Raw genomic sequence first — 18,588 nt, 5'->3', positions numbered from 1 at the left:
TATCGCCACGGGGAGGATTGAGGACAAGCCGAGGAGGGAGCCCACGCCGCGGCCCCGCGGGCAGCCCCCCGGCCCGCTCCGCGCGGCGTCGAGCTGCGGGGCGGCCTTGCCGCTGGGGGGCGGTGGCGGCGGCGGCGACCGCGCGGCAGCGCCCCCGCGCGGGGAACCGTAGGGCGGCAGAGCCGAGCAACGCGGCGGGTGGGAGCGCGGCGAGTTGTGCTGTCCAAGGTGGCGTTGTCCAGCGCCGCCTGCTGCCTGCGCGGGGCTCTGCACGGCTCGCTGCCTTCGGACCCGTTTCGTTATGCGAAGCGGCGGCTCGCTCTGCCTTCCGGATATGCCTAAGTGTAGATCTGTGTCCGCGACCCGGCAGCGGCTGATGCTCGTTTTCCGTCGTCTCGCTTTACCGAGTGTTATCATGGCTGCTCCGAAAGTAATGCCTCCTGTTCGACGATGTTGGAGGTATTGGCAGTAGAGGCTGAACTTTCCCACCGGTATCCTGTTTCGTGTTGTTGCCGAGTGACGGATGTCTGCGGAGGGGCAGTCTGACAGGGTTTGTAGCTGAGCACTGGAACAGGCTGCCCGGGGAGGTGGTGGAGTCTCCTTCTCTGGAGATATTCAAGACCCGCCTGGACGCCTACCTATGTGATGTGGTGTAGGGAGCCTGCTTTGGCAGGGGGGTTGGACTCGATGATCTCCCTTCCAACCCCTACAATTCTGTGATTCTGTGAAAATATGCTGTATCTTCTCAAATAGTGTTATCGTGTTCTTTGTGTCTGTTGTAGTTTACACGGAAATAAATAGGAGGTATTATTTTTTGTAGTGACTTCTATATGTGCCATAAACTTGTCGAACAGTCTTTTACATTGTGAAGCAAACAGAAGCATCGGCTGTAAATTTTACACTAATTTGTTCTACTGAAATACTCGAGTTTAGTTCCTTTATGCAGCGCAATTGGTGCATTGTTCTTTAGGCTGTATATTTCTGAACAAAGCTGCTTGGTTTATCCTGTATCTGGGCAGCACTTTGCTGTGACTGGAGCTGTGGGCGCTCAGTGTCCTTCCCACACCTGCCTCTTCTTGTGTGGTTCTAATACTAAACCTTGTTTTGAGATGCTCATTCTTCTGGATAGCAGAGCTGATGCTTTTAAATATCTGTGCATGGTTGTTGCCTTAGGGAAAGGGCTTCTACTTTCATTGTGCACCTTGTGGGGCGTCTAACTTTGGATGCACCTCAGTGTGCATGGGTGGATTATTTGATGGGGTGATTAAATACTGATATAGATGAAGCTGCCAGACTAGATGTGTCCGGGAAGACTGACGTGTGATGTGTGGCATGTTGACAGTGGGCAGGCTCTCTTGTTAGGCTTCGAGATCAGTCCTATGCAGTGTATCTAGCAATGTTCATTCCTATGTTTATCCTTTCTGGTGGCTCAGGTACAGTGCAGGCTTGTCTGTAGGTTTACTTTCGTTTGTGGTTTGTCATGAGACTGAGTTGCTGTGCTGTCACGGTTGCAGTAAGGGTGGGCATGTGTCTGCAAATTGGCCATGAGGATGGTAGTGTCTGGCAAAGATGCTGTATGTATGCTAAGCCATTGGAGCTAATTCTGTTGGGAAAATCTTGATATGGCATGAGGAAATTAATACTGGGTCGCTTGGGAGTTAAAGGAGAAGGTAAGTATTGAAAAGGATATTAAATCTGATTGCCATCTTTGATCCCAAATTCTGTAGCTAAGTAACTGATGGCTTAGACAGATCAGACAGCTGCTGAGAAATGGGTATAGGCATGTATTCATTTCCTCAGATTACTGTCGTGGAAGGCATTGTCTGTTATTAAAATATTCACCATTGAGTTTCGAAGCTAATATTTGTTTTGGTTTTGCATTGGACTTTTGTCACCAAAGGAATTTTGTTACTGTGCCATAACTATGTATTAATGCATGACAATATGATTGGATGTGGCTTTATATGTGTACAAATTAATCTTTCTTTTGGAGGACGAGAAGAACTTTTTATTAAATATATATTAACATATATATTTAAATATTTAATACATATTATAAATATATGTTATAAATAAATATAAAAAAATAAATATATTATATAAATATATTGATAAATATGTTATTATATATTTATATATAATTTATATATATGTAATAAGAAGTTCCTCTTGTTTATATATATATGTATATTTATATATATATATATATGTAATCTTCATTATTCTTCCTTCCAGTGATCCTAAAGAAAATCATCTTAATTTAAAATGTAAGCTTGACACTCCAGATCAGTACTGTAGAGTATCTGTCAAACATTCCATGTAATTTCAGTCCTCACAACAGCAGAAGTTTGAGATAAGTGAACTAAATAGGAAATTTCAGTTCTTAGTGCACCGGCGTTGCTTGTCCACCTTCCTGTCTTTTGTTAAAACTGTTCTCCTCTGTTTATCCTGACATTTAGAGGAATGGAGTCAGGAAAGCCAAGGCCCAGCTTGAAGTAAGCTTGGCAAGGAATACCAAAAAGAACAAGGCTTTTACAGGTACCTCAACTGGAAAAGTAAAGTCCAGGAGGGTTCACCCCTCCCTAATGAGTGAAACAGGCAAGCTACTAATAATATAAGGAGAAAACTGAGGTACTTTCTTGCCTCGGTTTCTCTGATAACTGCTCATTGCACAACCTTCAAATGTTCAGATTGGTAGGAGGGGATAGAGGAAGCAGCATCCTTTGCGCTGTAAGCATTGATCAAGTGTGTAACCGCCTGAGGAACCTGAACATCCACAAGTCTACGGGTCCCATTGAGATGCATCCCAGAATCCTGAGGGAATTGGCATTTTTAAGAAGGGCAAAAAGGATGACTCGGGGAACTACCAACCTGTCAGTGTTACATCTGTGCTACAAAAAGTCACTGAGCAGATCCTCCTGGAATCTAGGCTGAGGCATGTGGAAGGCAGGGAGGAGATAAAGGGAGGACCAGCATGGCTTCACCAAGGGCAAATCCAGCTTGACCAATCTAGTGGCTTTCTGTGATGGTTCCCTGCATTGTTGGACAAGGGAAGAGCCACCAGTGTCACCTGTCTGGACTTCAGTAAGGCCTTTGACATGGTACCCCACCCCATGACATCCTTTTCTTCAAATTGGAGAGATGTGGATTTGATCAGTGGATTTGTTCAGTGGATGAAGAACTGGCTGCAGGATTGAGTCCAGAGAGTGGTGGTCAATGGCTCAATGTCTGGATGGAGATCAGTGATGAGTGGTGTCCTCCAGGGTTTGGTGCTGGAACTGATACTCTTTAATATCTTCATCAGTGATGACACTGAGCTGTGGGGTGCAGCTGAGACACCAGAGGTATGGGATGTCATCCAGAGGGTCCTTGACAAGCTTGAGTAGTGGGCTCAGGTGAACCTCAACAAGTTCAACAAATCCAAATGCACAGTCCTGCACCTGGGTCAAGGCAACATCCACTACCAATACAAGCTGGAGATGAAAGGATTGAGCACAGTCCTGCTGAGAAAGACTTGTGGTACTCCAGAAAGCCAACCTATCTTAGACTGCATCAAAAGAACTGTGGCCAGCAGGGTGAGGGAGGTGATCCTGCCCCTCTACTCTGTGCTGGTGAGGCCTCATGCGAAGTACTGCATCCAGATGTGGCGTCCTCAGTTCAGGAGAGTCATGGACCTGTTGGAATGCATCCAGAGAAGGGCCACAAAAATGATGCAAGGGAAGGAACACCTCTCTTATGAGAATAGGCTGAGAGAGCTGGGGCTGTTCAGCCTGGAGAATAGAAGTCTCTGAAGTGACCTGATAGGGCCCTGTGAATATCTAAAGGGGAGTTACAGGAATGAAGGGGACATTTTGGCAGGGTCTATGTTGATAGACCAGGGGGAAATGGTTTCAAGCTCAAAGAGGAGTAATATAAGTTAGATATAAGAAAGAAATTTTTTACAGTCAGGCTGTTGAGGCACTGGAGTAGGTTATCCAGGTATGTGGTTGGTGCCCTGTCCCTGGAATGTTTCATGGCAAGGCTGGACCAGACTGTGGGCAACCTGATCTAACTGTGGTGTCACTGTTCATTGCAGAGGAGTTGGACTAGATGACCTTTAAAGGTCCCTTCCAACTCAACAAATTCTTGGATTCTATCATTGGAAGATACTTAACCTGTGTTGAAGTGGTTGGTTGTTGTGTTTCTCTCTTTGCAGTTAAAGTTCTCTGGCTCAAATGGCTGGGTACAAATTGGAGCACCTTGTTTTGATGCTGAGCTAGTAGGGATCTTTCCAGGTTCTTTTCAAGGTTGCTCTGTTTTTTAAGCAGAGAAACCTGCATTGAAAACTCCATAGAAGTTTTGCAACACGCTAAAGCGTTTTTGAAATGAAGTATGAGGCTGACGAGAGCTGTTGGTAGTGGATTTAGTGTTAGTGCTTAGATATGAATGGAAGACATTTATAATTGCATCTTTAATTCTTTTGACACTTCATTGCTGTTGTCATCATATGGTTTGAAAAAATGTATGTGTGCACAGAAGGTAAATATCTGTGATTTAAGGAAATACAATTCAGTCATCCGAATTATTTTGTTTTAAACTTTTCTTAGGTCTTTTCTTGAGCTTCTCGTAGTATCCTTCCATTCCACCTTTTCCCAGTTAACTAAGACAAATTCCAGTGTATCAGTATGCTGGGAGGCAAAAAGGATGTTAACTAATTTGTAAGGGTATGTGGTTTTTACGTTCCTGCTCAGATTTGAGCAGTGGTGATAGTTGGATGCATAGCATCTTCGTTCCTTGAGCATTAGTTATCCAGCAGCTTCCTGGATGCCCACAAGCACTTTTGCTTTTGAAGAGTGGCTTCCAAGTTCTTGCTTGTATGGCAGCATGTGTTAGAGATAACAATGGTGTTCTCATGGCAGTAGTTGTGCAGAGTCAAATGACAAAATTTGGTTGACATCTGCGTTCTTCAGTGTTTGTGATTTTGGTTTTAGATAGAATGTCTTGTGGGTTTCCAGTGAAAGTTCTCATGTTCGTACAGACACTGAACAAATGTACTAATAACAGCATGTTCTTTGAATGAACTTTAGAGCCCTAAGCTTAGATCCTACAAATCTTTTCCCTCTTTTGGACAAGATTTCTTAGATCTACACGTGTAGTTTCTATAGAGAGCTACTGACATGGTGTTCATATCCAGATGAGCTTGCCTTAAGGTGATTATTATACATGCTCTTCTGCCATAAGTGCTAAGATCCATCTGCACAACAGATCCTTAGCAGAGTATTGTCAATTGAGTGAACCAACAGCAGAGTGGAAGTATTTATCTGAGTAGCACTCTTTGGAGCTATTGTATATCGCTGTTCCCAATTACTTCCAGCGTGATCTTAGTTTCTATGGCTGTTTATATCTTGCTATGAATTAACTAAGTGTTTTTCAGTCATAAGAATAATTGAAAGGTGCAATCTGAATATCTCAATATCCAGTAGGTAGTACTGAAGAATATGTGCTGTTTGGCAAATCTGTGATTTGAGAAAAAAATCTTTTGTAGTTTCATTCACTTGTTGATTTAACAGATTTCTTTCAGTTTGGACTGATAATTCTTTTTAATGTGGAACGAAGCAAGATAGAGTTGGGCTAACCAGAAGTTAAAGCATGTTATTAAGTACATTGTCAAAGTGCCTTGAACACTAACTGGCATGGGCTGCCAACCACCTCCTTAGGAATCTCTATAGGGAGCTTCTTCAGGGTCTGAATCCCCTGGGGTTAAAGAAACATTTCCCATTGCCCAATCTGACCCCCTCCTACCATTATTTCCCAGGAGCAGAGCCCAGCACTTCCCTCTGCCTCTCCTCCATGGGGAGCTGTTGAGAGCACTCAAGACAAGACAGTCCAATATCATTGGCCTTCTGTCAGAACATGCCTCCCAGCCCTGTTCTGTTGCCCTCCTTTGGGTAGGATTTTATCATCAGTCTTATACAGAAAAGCACAAAGTCAAGAAGTCTTATCCAGCTTTATAAATACATTAATGGTGGTGTGGTCTCTACAGAGACACAAAGAGTAACTACATAAATTATGTGGTTAAAGTACAAGGGCTGCTCCAAAGGTAATGCCTCCTATTTTATGATGTTGGCGGTATGGCAGTAGCGATTGACCCTTCCCACCAATCTGTTCCATGTTGTTGCTGTGTGACAGCTGGCAGCAGAGGGGGAGTCTGAGAGAATGGCATCTGACATGGAAGTGTATATGGATTGTATCATTGCTGGTTCAATACACACCTCTCATGGGGTAAAGTGATGTGCACTGTCTTTTGGGATAGGAAAGGAGATGATCCTTCTGGATTTCCTATAAACCAGACAGACCATCGCCTCTGACTGCTCCATTGTGATGCTGACTAAGCTGAATGCTCAAACTACCAGCGTCACCTCACAGAATAAGACAGCCTTTCTTTTGCGGCTTGATAATGCCAGGCTCCTTACCAGTTTGAAGAATGTGGAGCACATTGCCAGTCTTGACTGTCTTGCTACACCCACTGTGTTGTCCAGATTTGGTGCCTTCTGACTTCTGTCTCTTCAGACCAATGAAAGATGGACTGTGTGGGCAACATTTTCCCAGCAGTTATACCACCATAGCAACTGTGAAGCATTGGTCACTTCCACTGGTGCAGATTTTTTACAAGCATGTGTTTCGCTCTTATAATTGGAGGAGGTGGTTTGATATATATATACCCTGATGAAGATTGGGATAAAAAATGAGGCCAAATGCTCTGATAATTTATTATACATTCTACGCAACTAAGGAAGATGTTGAAGTCAGCAGTAGTAAGAGAGGAATCCTAGTGAGCAGTTTACAAAGCAGGGATGGTCACCACCAGGAATCCAGCAATGTCTCATTGGTCCATAGGGAAGCAACAAGTCATTTGGTGACGTCTCATTGACCTGCTTGGCTCAGTTCACTGGAGGGGATACCCTGCTCTACCTGGGCACTCTGGGGGTTTTTCATAGTGTCCTGTTGGTTGCCAGGGACAGCATTTGATTGTTGGGAGCACTTCTGTTTGGTTCATTGGGGGTTTTTTTTAGTTGTCAGGGACATTAATGTTTTGTTTGTCAACAGCAAGAGCATGTTCATAGTATGCGATCTTTCTGTTGGGTAGCTGGCAGTTGATGGTGCAAAGGTAAGCTCCTAGATATGCATGTTCTTCTCCAAGAGAACCCCCATAAGTCAGCTTGAACAGCCAATGGAGCCATGGAGCAATAGCAAAAAATGGTTTCTTCTGGTTACCCACCCACGTATGTTCCTCTTACTACTGTGCTCCCCAGAAAGCTTGTTGAGCACCTTATGTCTCAGATGAGTGCCACCGAATAAGCCTGGAGCCAAAAATTGTTCTTATAGCATGGCACTGTTTGTTGCTGATGAAAATAGATAGCTTATGGTGATGCCAATGCTGATGAGTAGTGATTTGCAGCTGACAATTGCCTCCATCAAACAGTGTTATTGTGCTCTTTGTATATGTTGTACTTTCCTTGGAAATAAATATCAGGCATTACTTTCAGAGCAACCAATATAGATACTCAGCAGCAAAAGATTTTAGCATTTTCAGATCATTTTCACATGAGCTTTGGCCGTGCCTCCTGTTGTACATCTCTTCTGTTGCTCCTGGTGTGTCTTCTCTTTTTGTTCTCCATTTTGTTCAAGCAGAAGCACTATATGCTCTTTTGAGTGTTTCAAGTGTTAGTGTTCTCATTGTTTTGACAGCCATCTGATATGGGCAGTGGCTGATTTCAGGGCAGTTCACGACCTTCTCCCACACTGATCACCTCTGTAGTCCTCTGCCGTATGTACTGAAACATGTCCAGATATAGTTATTATCTGTTGCTCAACAGGTATTATAAATGGCTCCCAGTAAACTACTGTATTTGTTTTTCTAGCGTGTTCATTGCAGTCTTCTACACGGTTTAGTGTAGACATCAGGGCACTTTGCCCAAGGACCACGCTGAAGTGTTTTGTTAATGCTGTTGATGGATGCTAACTATATTTAGTTAACTATATTTAGTTAATAACATCGTTAACGACTAGAGAAAAAGTAATTGGAAGACGAAAAGCAAACCTATGTGGTGAAACTTTAAGCAGCAGTTTGGGCACTGAGAATAGGAAAAAAGAGCAGTAGGAAATGGTGATAGTAAGTTGCCACATGTTATGCAAGAACTTCAGAGAAAGATCAAGGCAAGAGAAGAGAAAACGCTCACTGGTATTGTTACCACAGTATTTGGAGGCTGATAGAATTATCAAGGGCAGAGTTGGCTTTCACCAGAACTTTATTCTCAAAGATTTGGGAAGGCAGAAAAAAATACGGATACTTGATGTCTTATTTTTATAGAGAGATTAATACCAAGGTGCAGAGATTAGGGCATGTAGAGCCATGTATGTAGAGCCTTGTGGAAAACAGTTCAAAACCACAGAAATATAGTCACAAGTTGGAGACTGTAGAGGCAAATTAGCTTTAAAAAAACATACCAAATTATTTTAGTGGTAAATAATTTTTTAAAAGCAAACTCAGATTTTCACATGTGGTAAAATTGGAGAAAAATATTTTCATGTGTAACTGAGTATAATAAGCTTTTGGTTTAATAACTTAAGAGTGCAGTCAAATATGGGCAATCTGGATATTTAATATTGCTGTTTTAGTTGTTCACTCTGAAGTAGCATTAACTCCTTAACGCCAAGTGTGCTACATGATGTTATAATGTGGAATAGCAATAACAAAAACATAAAACCATGACATTCCACCCCTTATGCCACATCACTACATCATGCTTAATATATATATAAACAAACAATAATTAACATGCATTAAACATACACACGCACTCAGATATATGTATATATACATGGAAATACTGACTGCACTACAGCAAATTCCCTTGTGGTACACATTGAACATTCCAGTTTTTCTGCATTACTGAGCAAGTGGACCCAGGTCCCTGAGCAAAAATAGTTCTACAGGGAGATCTGGCCTTTCCAGAGGTTGGAAGGACCCAAACTGCTTTTCCCTATGTGCTCTTTACATGTACTACAGGGACCTTATCTCCCTCTACAGTATGCAGGGAGCTGGACTGGGCAGGACCATCTCCATTGATAGATTCTTGAGTATTGACCAACCAACCAAGTGGCTTCTGCCAAATGCTTCTCCCAGCGTATAAATGTTCTGCTACCCATAGCTTTCAACATAGGTTTTAACAACCCAGTGTATCGTTCAGTTTTACCAGGAGCTGGTGCACAATAAGGGATGTGATAAATCCACTCAGTACCCAAGCATTTACTGTGAAATGAGTCCTGTTACCTGATTCAGTTCTTTCTAGAGTGCCATGTCACCACAGGACTTGTTTCTCAAGACCCAATATGGTGTTTTGAGCAGTAGCATGGGATACTGTGTGTGTTTCAAATCACCCAGTGATTGCCTTTATTACCATAAACAGATAATGCTTACCATTGCGGGTTCACAGCAAGGTGATATAATCAACCTGCTATTCCTCTCCATATTTATATTTTTGCCATTAACCTTTTCCCCCAGAGAGGTTTCATCCTCTTGGTTTGTTTAATTGTGGCACGTGCATCACAGTCATGAACGACCTGGACAGTAGCATCAATAGTAAGGTTCACCCCTTGGTCTCTAGCCTACGTATATGTTGCATCTCTTCCTTGATGGCCCGAGGTCTCCTGGGCCGACCAAGTTAGAAATAATTCACCCTTGTGTTACCAAGTCCAAGTCTGTTTTAGCCATTTCAATTCTGACAGCTCAACCTACCTGATGGTTATTTTGCTGTTCTTCAGTAGCCTGACTCTTGGGCACACAAGTGTCCCCGTGGCACACCTTTGCAACCATATTCTTTATTCAGACAGCAGTGTTCAGTAGCCCAAATAGGTTTACCCCTCTGTTGCTAGTTGTTTTGTTCCTACTGCTGTAACCACCTCCGTGAAGCATTTGCCACCATTCATGAGTCAGTATAAAGATGAAGCATTGGCCACCTCTCCCATTCAGCAACATCCAAGGCCAGCTGGACAGCCTTTACTTCTGCAAATTGGCTTGATTCTCCTTTTCGATCATTGGCCGCTTCAACTCATCGTTTAGGGCTCCTCACAGCTGCTTTCTATCTGTGATGCTTCCGCACAATACGACACAATCCATCAGCGAATGGGGCATATTTCTTTTCATTTTCTGTTAGTTCATTGTGTGGTAGGGCCTCTTTAGCGCGCAATTACCTCTTCTCCTGGTGATGTTCCAAACTTTTTTTTTGCCTTCAAGCCAGTCCATGATCACATCTAAGATTGCCAGATGACTGAGGTTCCCCATCTGAGCTCATATCATCACAATCTGCTTACTCCAAGTAGCATTAGTAGCGTGATGGGTGGAGGGGATCTTTCCTTTGAATATCCAGTTGAGCACCAGCAGCTGAGGTGCCAGAAGGAGCTGCATTTCTGTACTGATTACTTTGTAAGCAGCCTGATTGCCTTCATACACAGCTAAGATTTTCTCAGTTGGAGTGTAGCACTCTTTGGGCCCCCTCTATGCTTGTCTCCAAAATCCCAGGGGCTGGCCTCGGGTCTCTCCACAGGCTCTTTGCCGCAATTTCCAAGTGGGACCTTTCTCTCCAGCAGCAGTGTAGAGGATGTTCTTTACATCCTGTCCTGTCAGTGTTGGCCTCAGGGCAATGGCTCGGGCTGTCTCCTCTTTGATTTGCTCAAAAGCCTGCTGCTGCTCAGGGCCCCATGTCAAATTATTCTTTTTTCAAGTCACCTGACAAAGGGGGTTTACAATGAGGCTGTAGCTTGGAACATGCATTCTCCAGAAGCCCACTATGCCCAGAAAAAGCTTGTGTCTTTTTCTTAGTGCCTCCAGCACAGTGGACTCTCTGGAACTCCCAGTCACTCCAGAAATACAAATTCTGTCTCTTCGTGACTTAAGGCCGTTAGAGTTCACTGCACTACACACCAGTACTTCATATTTCTGTGGTCCTGATGGACCACATAATTGAATCCACACAGTCCAATACATTCTGTTATACCTTCCCCCCTGCCTTCCAGCCTCATCTGAAGGCAAGGCTTCTCTAATTGTTACCTCTGTTGTTCCCTCCTCTGAGTCATGACCATGGTCCTTACAGCAACTTGCTGTGTCCTGCAGCAACTTCAGCTATCACCTAGAGGAGGCCAACTTGGTGATGGTAGATCTGTCTTGTAATTCTTTTACCCATGTTGAAAGTGCAGGAGTGGGTTTTTTATGCCACTTCTTCATATCTTCTCCATGGTCACGTAGGTAATGCCACAAGGCAATACGCAACATAGTCTTACTGTTGTCACTTGCTCAAGCAGGAGGGTGTCTTCTTTTAATAGCTGAGATACTGGATGATGCAGGCTGGGAGGAAACCAGTTTGATCAGCCCCTCCAGCAGGCTGTTTTGATCATCCTGATCCTCATCAGCTGTGTCCCATCTCACCACGGGTTCATCATGATGAAGCAGAGCAGACAGTTCCTCCATCCTACCTTCCTGATTACTCTCTACTCTATCCAGTCTTTCAGTTACTTTTGAAATGGCTGAAACATAAGCTTGTAGAAGGGTTAAACGTTGCTCAAAGTCATCAAGTCTAATTATCGGTTCAAATAAAAGGAGTCGTCTTTGCCCTCTGTCATACATTCTTGCCAGAGTAGTGGTGTCCTTTTCTGGTGCAGTTCTAGTGAATTTCTGCCACATGTTTGGTGGTTTACCTGACTCTCACGATCATGCTCTTGACATGGATTGTCATGGGGTTATGTAACCATGACAGATTCTCTCAAATAATGGATGCCTTTTTCTGTAGTAGTCCATTTCTTTATCTCAGGCATCAGATCGTCTTTGAAGGGGTATTTTTCCTTTACAGCTAATAGCATCTGCTTCCAGAGGGTGAAGGCCCCATCCAGACCTCTGTCAATGGCTGAGTCCTTAGCAATGCTTCCCAGTTGGTGAGCTTCACTACTGTCTGAACGTTGAAGTAACCAGTTGACATTGGGTTCATTCAGGTGCAGGGAAGAATCCTTAACTTGACACTCTAATTTCTGCCATTTTTCAGAGGTGGAGTAGTAAATTAGTTAGCTTTAGAAGAATATATTGGAGTGTTTTAATGATAAAGAATTTCCTGAAAGCAATCTCAGATTTTCACATGTGATAAAATTAGCGAACAGTATTTTCGTGTGTAACTGAGTATAATAAACATTTGATTTAACGCCTTAAGTGTGAAGATAAATATGGGTCATCTAGATATTTAGTATTGCTTTTTTGGTTAGTTTGAAGTAGAATTGTTCAGTCTTGTTCTTCCTCCCCCGAGGTGGTTACCTATAAGTGAGTTCCTCCTTAATAATTCTGTTTGGTCCCTAGAATGTTACTTTAAATAGGCAAGAAAGGAAAGAACTTTAGCTAAATTGAGGAAGTGAATTATGGAATAAAAGTGTTTTGTACTTCTGAGTTAATATGGCAAAAATGTCTGAACACTTTTTAATAATTTTCTGGCAACGTTAGTAGAAAGACCATTGTTATTTCCATTTATCTGAATGTTTGGTGGAGTAACTGAATTCCCTCCAATTTTGTAGGCATTTGGCATATCTTTGGATGAAAACTTTGTTATCACCACAACAAGCAGGAAAGAAATTACAGAAGACAACTTCAGTAAGTATCTTAGACAGCAAAGTAAGTATAGGCGCCTTTTATGTTGATTGTAAAGGCCACATGGTAACTATACAATTGTATGCAATAATTAACTGGAAATAAAAATTGTGAAATAATTTGCCAAGAATTTTACAAAATTGACTTTAACAGAACGTTTTTAGCAAGTGCTAGTTAGTACAATAAAAGCTGTATAGGGTGAATTTTCTACTTCCATTACAAATTCTGTAAATAATTGGGGGAAGAAAAAAAATGGCTCATAAATAGCAAAGGAAACTTGCTTTATTTAGCTTGGAAATACGCAAACATTTTTTAATCAGGTCCTCTTGCCAGAAGGCTCAGTTGTCATTACTTAAGAAAACACAGAGCTTATCTGTGGCTAAACTTGGACTGTTTAAATAAACTGAATAGTACAGTGAGCAGTCTCCAACACACTTTTTATTTTGTCTTCACTGCAGAAGAACTTGTTCAGGATGGAGTTACTCTGTATCTGCTACAGTCAGTTGACCAAACCCTGGTTTCAGCAACAAAGGAGAGAATTGACTTCCTTCCCCACTATGATACACTTGTCAAAAGTGGCATGTATGAATACTACGCTAGTGAAGGGCAAAATCCTTTGCGTAAGTATTTTCCAAAATAATATTGCATTAATGATGTTTGTATGAATATGGTAGTTAAGAACAGCGCAGTTGTTATCATCAAGCTTTGTCTCTTGTATTTAAAACAGAACTTATAGTTGAATTTGATGACTAGTTTTGATAAAAGCTACCATAGAATTTTTTTCTACTGTTCCATCTGTGGTTCTACAGGACTTAGCTTTTAACAACGAGGACAAGTATTACTTCAATTATATATTCTTTAGATTTGATCTAGCTCAAATATTAAATATGTAACCTTAACCATTTTCTATTACTTTATTGTAAAAAAACATATGCATATATATATGTTTTCCCTAAAAAATTTGTCTGTAGCTGCATTTACTTTTTAAATTATGTAAGTTTATGCTCTGGAGGGAGAATGAGACAGGTGAAGAGTAAAACTAGGAAGCTAAACTTTAGGAAAGCTAAATTCCAGCTCTTCAGGGAACTGAAGAGTCAACAGAAGACCCTGGGAAACTTTCCTTATGGCAAGGGTACAGAGCAGAGTTGGCAGATCATTAAGGAGACTTTCCTCAGGGCTCAAGAGCTCTCCATCTCCGGGTGTACCAAGTCAGGAAAAGAAAGCAAAAGACTGGTGTGGCTGAACCAAGGACTGCTGGTCAAACTGAAGAATACGAAGAAAATGCATAGGTAGTGGAACCAGGACCAGGTGCTATGGGAAGAGTATGAAGAAACTGCTAGGCTAAGTCACGGTGGAGTCAGGAAAGCCAAAACCCTGCTTGAATTGAACTTCACAAGGGATGCCATAAAGAACACGTAACTCTTCTACATGTACCTCAACCAGAAAAAGAAAATCCAGGAGGGTTCACCCTTATTTCAGGCTCAAAGAGGAGTAATTTAGGTTAGATGTAAGGAAAAAAGTCTTTTACAGTGTGGATGGTGAAGCACTGGAACAGTTTACCCAAAGATGTGGTTGGTGCCCCATCTCTGGAGTCTTTCAAGGCAAGGCTGGATCAGGCCCTGAGCAACCTGATCTAGCTGTAGATGTCCTTTTGTATTCAGGAGAGTTGGACTAGATCACCTTTAAAGGGCGCTTCCAACTCCAAGGATTCTGAGATTCTGTGATTTAGGTTCAGTGTGCTCAAAATTGTCTAGAAAAATACATGAACATCAAGACTTAAGCACAAAACGGTTACCATAGCTATTTCTTTTTCAGAGGAATCTCATCAGTGTCCGTAAACGCCATCTGTACTTTTAAATACTACTTTTTTGGCCCCTTCCCTTTCTTTCTCCCCTGCATTTACTACCTTCCATCCAACTCCCCAGAATACTCTGTTTTGATTCAGTGTCTGCTTAGTTCATTTTGTTCCTAGCAGCAGCTGGTGTCAGATAGCTGGGATTTATTATGAAAACAGAAAGGCAGAGACATAACAGAGGGGATTGAGGGACTTCTGCGTTCATGCCTGTAGACTACTGTTTTCTGTAGGTGTGTCCAGTTACCTTCTAAACCATGTAAATGTTTAGTATTCACAATATTTTCTAGCTTTGAGCCCCCCACTTAATTGCTTATTTTGTGAAATTTTGTGGGTTTTTTTTTTGTATATGTTGATTTAGTTACTTAAATGTGAGAAAAGCACTTTTAGATGAATGTGTACCTTCCAAAAGTTAAGGTAGAAATAGTATCCTCACTTCTGCCATTTGTAGAATTTAACAAGATTCAAATGAGCAGGCAGTCCAACTCATTCTGTTCTCACTTGAATAAACAGTACTACAATCAGTACTACAGTCAACTGCACTTGTTTTCACAGAAGGAACTGTTAAGTCTCATAAATTCTTTAGGAATGTGGAGTAATTCAGTACTGCACTTTATATAAGCAGCCATGTATTTTGTTGCTACCAGTTCTCTCCACTGAAATGTGCACCTTACTCGGAAAATGTTACTGCTTATCTCAACAAGACTCAAAATGCTGCTGTGAAATCATGAGAGATAATACATGGCACACGTCTAGTTTTCCTTTGGCTACTGGCACAGTTGATTTGTTTCCCATTTCCTCTCTGTTCATCGTAAAAGACATTTTCCAGTTCTGTCGCTTCACATTATGATCACTTCTGTGCTACAGAGATTCTGCCAGTCTTTGCATCATTTAGAAAATATGTGAAGTTTTTACAAATACCATATCCATTGTCGCCAGCTTCAAAAGGACAGCATGAAAAATCATCGTAATACTGTTAAAAAAAAAAAGACCGTTGTTACAAGGTATCTGAATAATAGAAGAAAATATCAAGGTGTATAACAACATCCCATTTTACAGTATGGTCTGAATGTAGAATATCGTAGTGTCTTTGTCTGATTAATTTGCTCCAGATATATTCAAGGAAGAAAATATATCTACAGGAGAGGATAATTAGTCCCCCCCTCTATGTATTGAAAGCTCCCCATAATGGCTCCCCAGAGCCTTATTTAGGCTAAAAAAAAAAAAAAAAAAAAGCAAATAACAAACAAATAAACAACAACAACAACAAAAAACAATAAAAAAATCCTACTCTCCCAGCATATCATCATGGCAGAATTGCTCCACACCTGTTGTCATTTTTTTTGCTGCCCTCCTCTATCAACAGCTCCACATCTTTCTGGTGCTCCAAGAGCTCAACACAGTACTCCAAGAGGATTCTTACAGGGGCAAAGTAGGGAGGGAGACACCCCTTTCTTAACTGGCTGGCCATGCTCTTTTTGATGTAGCCTAGCATGTGATTGGCTTTCTGTTTTGAAAGCACATATTACTAGTTCATTTCCAATTTCTCATCGACCAGTATCCCCAAGTCCTTCTCCATAGAGCTGTTTTCAATCCATTCATCCCCCAGTCTGTACCAGTCTGTTTGGAATTACCCCAACCCAGGTGCAGGATTTTGCAATTGACCCCGTTGAACCTTCTTGGCTATCATCCTTCTCAAAGAGCCCCCCCATGCAGTGCACCCTCCCCCTCTGCTACAGTCAGCACCTTGCCACATAAATCCAACACAGAATGAATGTATTATTGTATTAGCCCACAGTAAACTATTGAAAGCAGGCGTCTGTTTTTGAAGAGTTATGTTTTAAGAACAAGATTTTAATGGGGTGATTAATTTTTTTCTTTCATTTCTTCAGCATTTGCTCTTGCTGAGTTGATTGACAATTCTCTATCAGCTACAGCTCAAAATACAGGTATTCGAAGCATACAGATTAAATTGGTAAGTCAGAAATATTCATTTTTTGGATGTAGTTCCCCTTTTTTTGGTGATGTTATCCAAGCTGCTCCTTGTTTTTTGTATTTCTTTTTCCCCAAACAGTTATTTGATGACTCCAATGGAAAACCAGCTGTTGTTGTGATCGATAATGGAAGAGGAATGACTTCTAAGCAGCTTAACAACTGGGCAGTATATAGATTGTCCAAGTTTACAAGGCAAGGTGACTTTGAGAGGTTAGAAAGTTTTAATCGTGTTTACAACTGGAAAATAGCAAGTGTTTGTAGAAAATCATTTTAAGGCGTATCTCTGTACCAACACTTAGATGAAATCTGTCATTCTGTGATTACATAACATTGGATATGTATTTCCTGTATGTAGAAAATTGAGAAACTTCTGGTAATTCTGTGATATTGTGAGAATATTTTTCTCCACTGGCTTCCCAGAGGAATAAGGAATGCGGGGTTTTGGTTTGGGTTTTTGTTGTGTTGGGTTTGGTTTTTTTTACTTAATTGTGTACAATGTAATGTAAAATGAAACCTGAACATGCTTACATGCTTACACATTTACAGCATAGCTGTAAGCTACACTAGGATATTTACCTACACCTTTTCATTTGTTATTGTCATCCATAATATAAAGAATGGATGTTTGTCCTATTACTTGCTTAAACTAGGTAAGATTTAAATGTGTGTAACTGACTTAAGGTTGGTTTGCTAGAAAGGGATGAAATGTCTTATTAAGGTAACTTAAAGAGGAAAAGAGAGAATGCACCTGCATCTTATTTAAAAAAGAAGTAAATCAGTTTTAGGAACATAAATTGTAATTGTAGTCTGTGAAATGAAGGACATTTGAACAGAGTTAAGTGCAGGATCAGTTTAATGCAAGATACTTGGATCAGTTATTTACTTACTTTTTTAATGACAGTTGGCTTGAAAATGTATTAAACTTACTTTCACTTTCAGTGATCATTCAGGATATGTTCGCCCTTTGCCGGTGCCTCGTAGTTTAAATAGTGATATCTCATATTTTGGAGTTGGAGGTAAACAAGCAGTATTCTTCGTTGGGCAGTCTGCCAGGGTAAGTAGACATCAGCCTTGTAAGCTTATTTTAAAACATATTTACATGAAGAGATTGTTATTATCTTAGCTTTTTACTGTGCCACTAAGTTACTTTACTGTTCATTTTAACCCTTGTTTTGATTTTAAATGCTTTTTCTTTAATACAAACAGGTGATAAGCAAACCTGCAGATTCTCAGGATGTACATGAACTTGTCCTTTCCAAAGAGGATTTTGAAAAGAAAGAGAAAAACAAAGAAGCAATATATCATGGATTCATTCGAAACAGAAAGGTAAGTAGCTGTAATGCTTTCTCAGTTTTAAAGGAAAACCCTTTCCAGGCTAACATGACTTTTTGTTATATTTATGTGGGGATGCTTTTGTCATTTGCACCACTTGCAGGTTGTAGTGTAAAAGGAAGTAATGAGGAATTTTCTAAATGAAGTTATCAGTTTACTTGAAACTGAAAGTGAAAAGTCCTCATGGCCTATATGAAGAAGTTTAAGTAAAAAGTAAGAAGAAGAAATAAAGTTGTAAGGATTTGCTACTGTTAGAAAATAGTTGCATATTTGAAGCATTTGTTTGTTAAAGGAAGTTACTTTTGCAAAGAAATTGAGATGAAATTAATATAATGTTGAAGGTATTGTAGAAAAAAACTACAACTCTCTTAAGAGAGATAGTATTGATGGCACACCAAACTGATAATTTTTGATGGATATCAGACACCTTTCTTAACTACTTATTTTTCCTTCAAGTAAATATGACTTTTTATGGGAAAAGGATGATAGGGACATAGGGAAATGTGCCATGGTAGTTTGGTGAAAGGCCTCCAAGCTATTCAGATAATCCTGTATATTAAGGAGATCTCCATGGTTCCATGGAGGAAGTAAGCCTTAACAGAGCATGATCAACTAATTTATTTTGCTACCTACTGTTAGCTCAGAGTTGTATCCTTCCACCTACTTGGTGACATCCTAGTGTTATGCTTGCTTTCCTGCAAAACAAGATACAAAGCTTCGTTTACTACTTACTTCTCAGTTGTCA

General features: G+C 41.0%; 1 protein-coding gene across 2 annotated transcripts in view; it reads left to right on the top strand.

Moving 5' to 3' along the window:
- Window positions 1-18,588, top strand: part of SMCHD1 (structural maintenance of chromosomes flexible hinge domain containing 1) — a 62,124-nt gene that overhangs the window by 488 nt on the left and 43,048 nt on the right. For both annotated transcript variants that reach the window (XM_015855331.2, XM_015855333.2), the window contains exons 2-7: window positions 12,592-12,667; window positions 13,123-13,284; window positions 16,409-16,491; window positions 16,591-16,721; window positions 17,451-17,565; window positions 17,718-17,837. In XM_015855331.2, the coding sequence (XP_015710817.2) occupies window positions 12,592-12,667; window positions 13,123-13,284; window positions 16,409-16,491; window positions 16,591-16,721; window positions 17,451-17,565; window positions 17,718-17,837 (687 nt within the window). The remainder of the gene's footprint in view (window positions 1-12,591; window positions 12,668-13,122; window positions 13,285-16,408; window positions 16,492-16,590; window positions 16,722-17,450; window positions 17,566-17,717; window positions 17,838-18,588) is intronic.

This window comes from Coturnix japonica, chromosome 2 (genome assembly GCF_001577835.2).
Source record: "Coturnix japonica isolate 7356 chromosome 2, Coturnix japonica 2.1, whole genome shotgun sequence".
Classification (NCBI taxonomy): Eukaryota; Metazoa; Chordata; class Aves; order Galliformes; family Phasianidae; genus Coturnix; species Coturnix japonica.
Note: the sequence above shows the minus strand (reverse complement) of the source record. Positions and strands in the feature narration are given on the sequence as shown.